Genomic DNA, 1,889 nt, shown 5'->3' on the forward strand with positions numbered 1-1,889 from the left:
TAACTATAGGGTCTCTCGTGAATTGGCATTAGTTGGTCTTTTACATGTATTGGTCCTTTGTCAATTGCAACCACTTACTTCCAACAATAGTTCAACAATTCCAACATCGTTCAAGTTTCTCTTTATCTCCTTTGTGCATAGCTTTGCCTATCATTTTCAATAATCAGGGATGGTCTACAAAGTACAAAACCACGCACCTCCATGTGTTTTTGCAAAATCCTATTTCGTTTCTTCAAAGAAAAGCAAGCCAACTTTTTAGTTTGAACTTTATATAGAATAGCCTTCCAATAGAGAAGAAAGGGCAGTTCTCAAGAAATAACGTTGACCTGTTTACCAAATTAAGAAAAACAAAAATTAGGACAGAAAGACCGGAACGTTGCATGCGGAGATACGTGGTTTTGCAATTCTGCCGTGCTAAGGAAGAACGCCGTACGAGCCTTCAGTTGTTGCCAAGTTTCCTCGGATAAAAACCAAATTTACTGTGAAAATGATGAATATTAATTTCCAACATTTTCAGAAAATTGTACGCAATTCAATCTAATATATCTGAAAAAATCAAAGAAAAATATGCACGAATGTCGTCAAAAATACATGTTTTATCAAGCAAAATTTGACAACTCTTGAATGTTCATACGGCGTTTTTCCTTACCACGGCAGAATTTGTCCTTCGATCGGCATGTCAATCATGCCATCGTAATTACATAAACCTACCTTCGGGAGCAACCACCGTTTCCTTGATGTTTCCGATGAATGTGTTTTCTAGTTCTGGGCCCGGCAGTTTTTCGATCATGCACCATTGGCGGCGCCATTCAAGTAATCGTTGGATGAGTCTGTATAGTAGATAGCAACATAATATTGTGAAATACATTATATTCACTAATTTTGGAATGAGTAACACCAAAGTCTCAAGGAGGGTGCATTCACTGAACGAAAAAATTAAATTTAAAGCAAAAACCACATATCTTCGTGGACAACAACCGAAAATTTCGATTTCAGAAACGTTTAATTTATGCGAGGATGGAGTTCAAAAGTAGTTAAATTTAGCCGCGTTATGAAAAGGAAGTTGTATTTATTGACTGAAACACACAGGCAAGTAATATTTACGGATACACTACACAGTTTTTTATTCAGTCATTCATTACTCCCTCTTGAAAAATTATCTAGATGTTTTTGGATTGAAAAACATTAGCTATATATGAGGAATTAAACAGTAATTCCAAGAAAACACGAAATACACCACATCTGTCGTGATTTGAATTCAAACACTACTCTGCAAGTCAAATAATGGAGGTTATCAGCTCGATGTGATAGCAATTTATCAGAAAAAGATTCTTACACACGGTATTACTATGAATTTCATGCATTATATCAAGTTCAGTATCGTCATTGTAAAATTAGGTCTTAAAAAGTAATTTCTCCATGATGCGGAAAGTCGTGTATGTACAGAAATAAAAATAGTCTTCATTATCAGACCTCGGAATTTCAGAAGACTGTGAAACTTTCACACGCCCATTTAATAACGCAAATCAATTGTCTAATAGATACTATCTTATCCTAGTTTCAATTAAGGTTCTCCTGGTTTCAACCACAGCAAAAAAGTGTAAACTGTCATCCTGACTTCTTTATTTGAGGAAACTGTTTTTTTCTTCTTTATTTATTTGTTTTTGTGTTTTTATCTAAGCTTTTCAAAATAAATTTTTAATATTTTAAGGGGAAGGAGGGCTTTATTTTTGCCGCGCAACGCAAAACGCCGTAAACGTCATTTTGATTTTTTTGGAAACTGATAATTAATTAATGTTAGAAAAACTTGTGTACTACGGTGCAATGTTTTTACGCAATTCTTTCTAAAATACTATCAAGAATTTAACATGAACATTTGATTTGCATAG

The 1,889-nt window shown here is 34.3% G+C and overlaps 1 protein-coding gene across 1 annotated transcript in view; it reads right to left on the reverse strand.

Annotated features, from left to right (window-relative positions):
* LOC109043040 (uncharacterized) overlaps positions 1-1,228 on the reverse strand; it is a 30,422-nt gene extending 29,194 nt beyond the window's left edge. The window contains exon 1 of the mRNA XM_072303853.1: positions 712-1,228. Within this exon, the coding sequence (XP_072159954.1) occupies positions 712-868 (157 nt within the window). The 5' untranslated portion in view covers positions 869-1,228. The remainder of the gene's footprint in view (positions 1-711) is intronic.
* Positions 1,229-1,889: the final 661 nt, after the last annotated feature.

The sequence above is a fragment of the Bemisia tabaci genome, chromosome 8 (genome assembly GCF_918797505.1).
Source record: "Bemisia tabaci chromosome 8, PGI_BMITA_v3".
NCBI lineage: Eukaryota > Metazoa > Arthropoda > Insecta > Hemiptera > Aleyrodidae > Bemisia > Bemisia tabaci.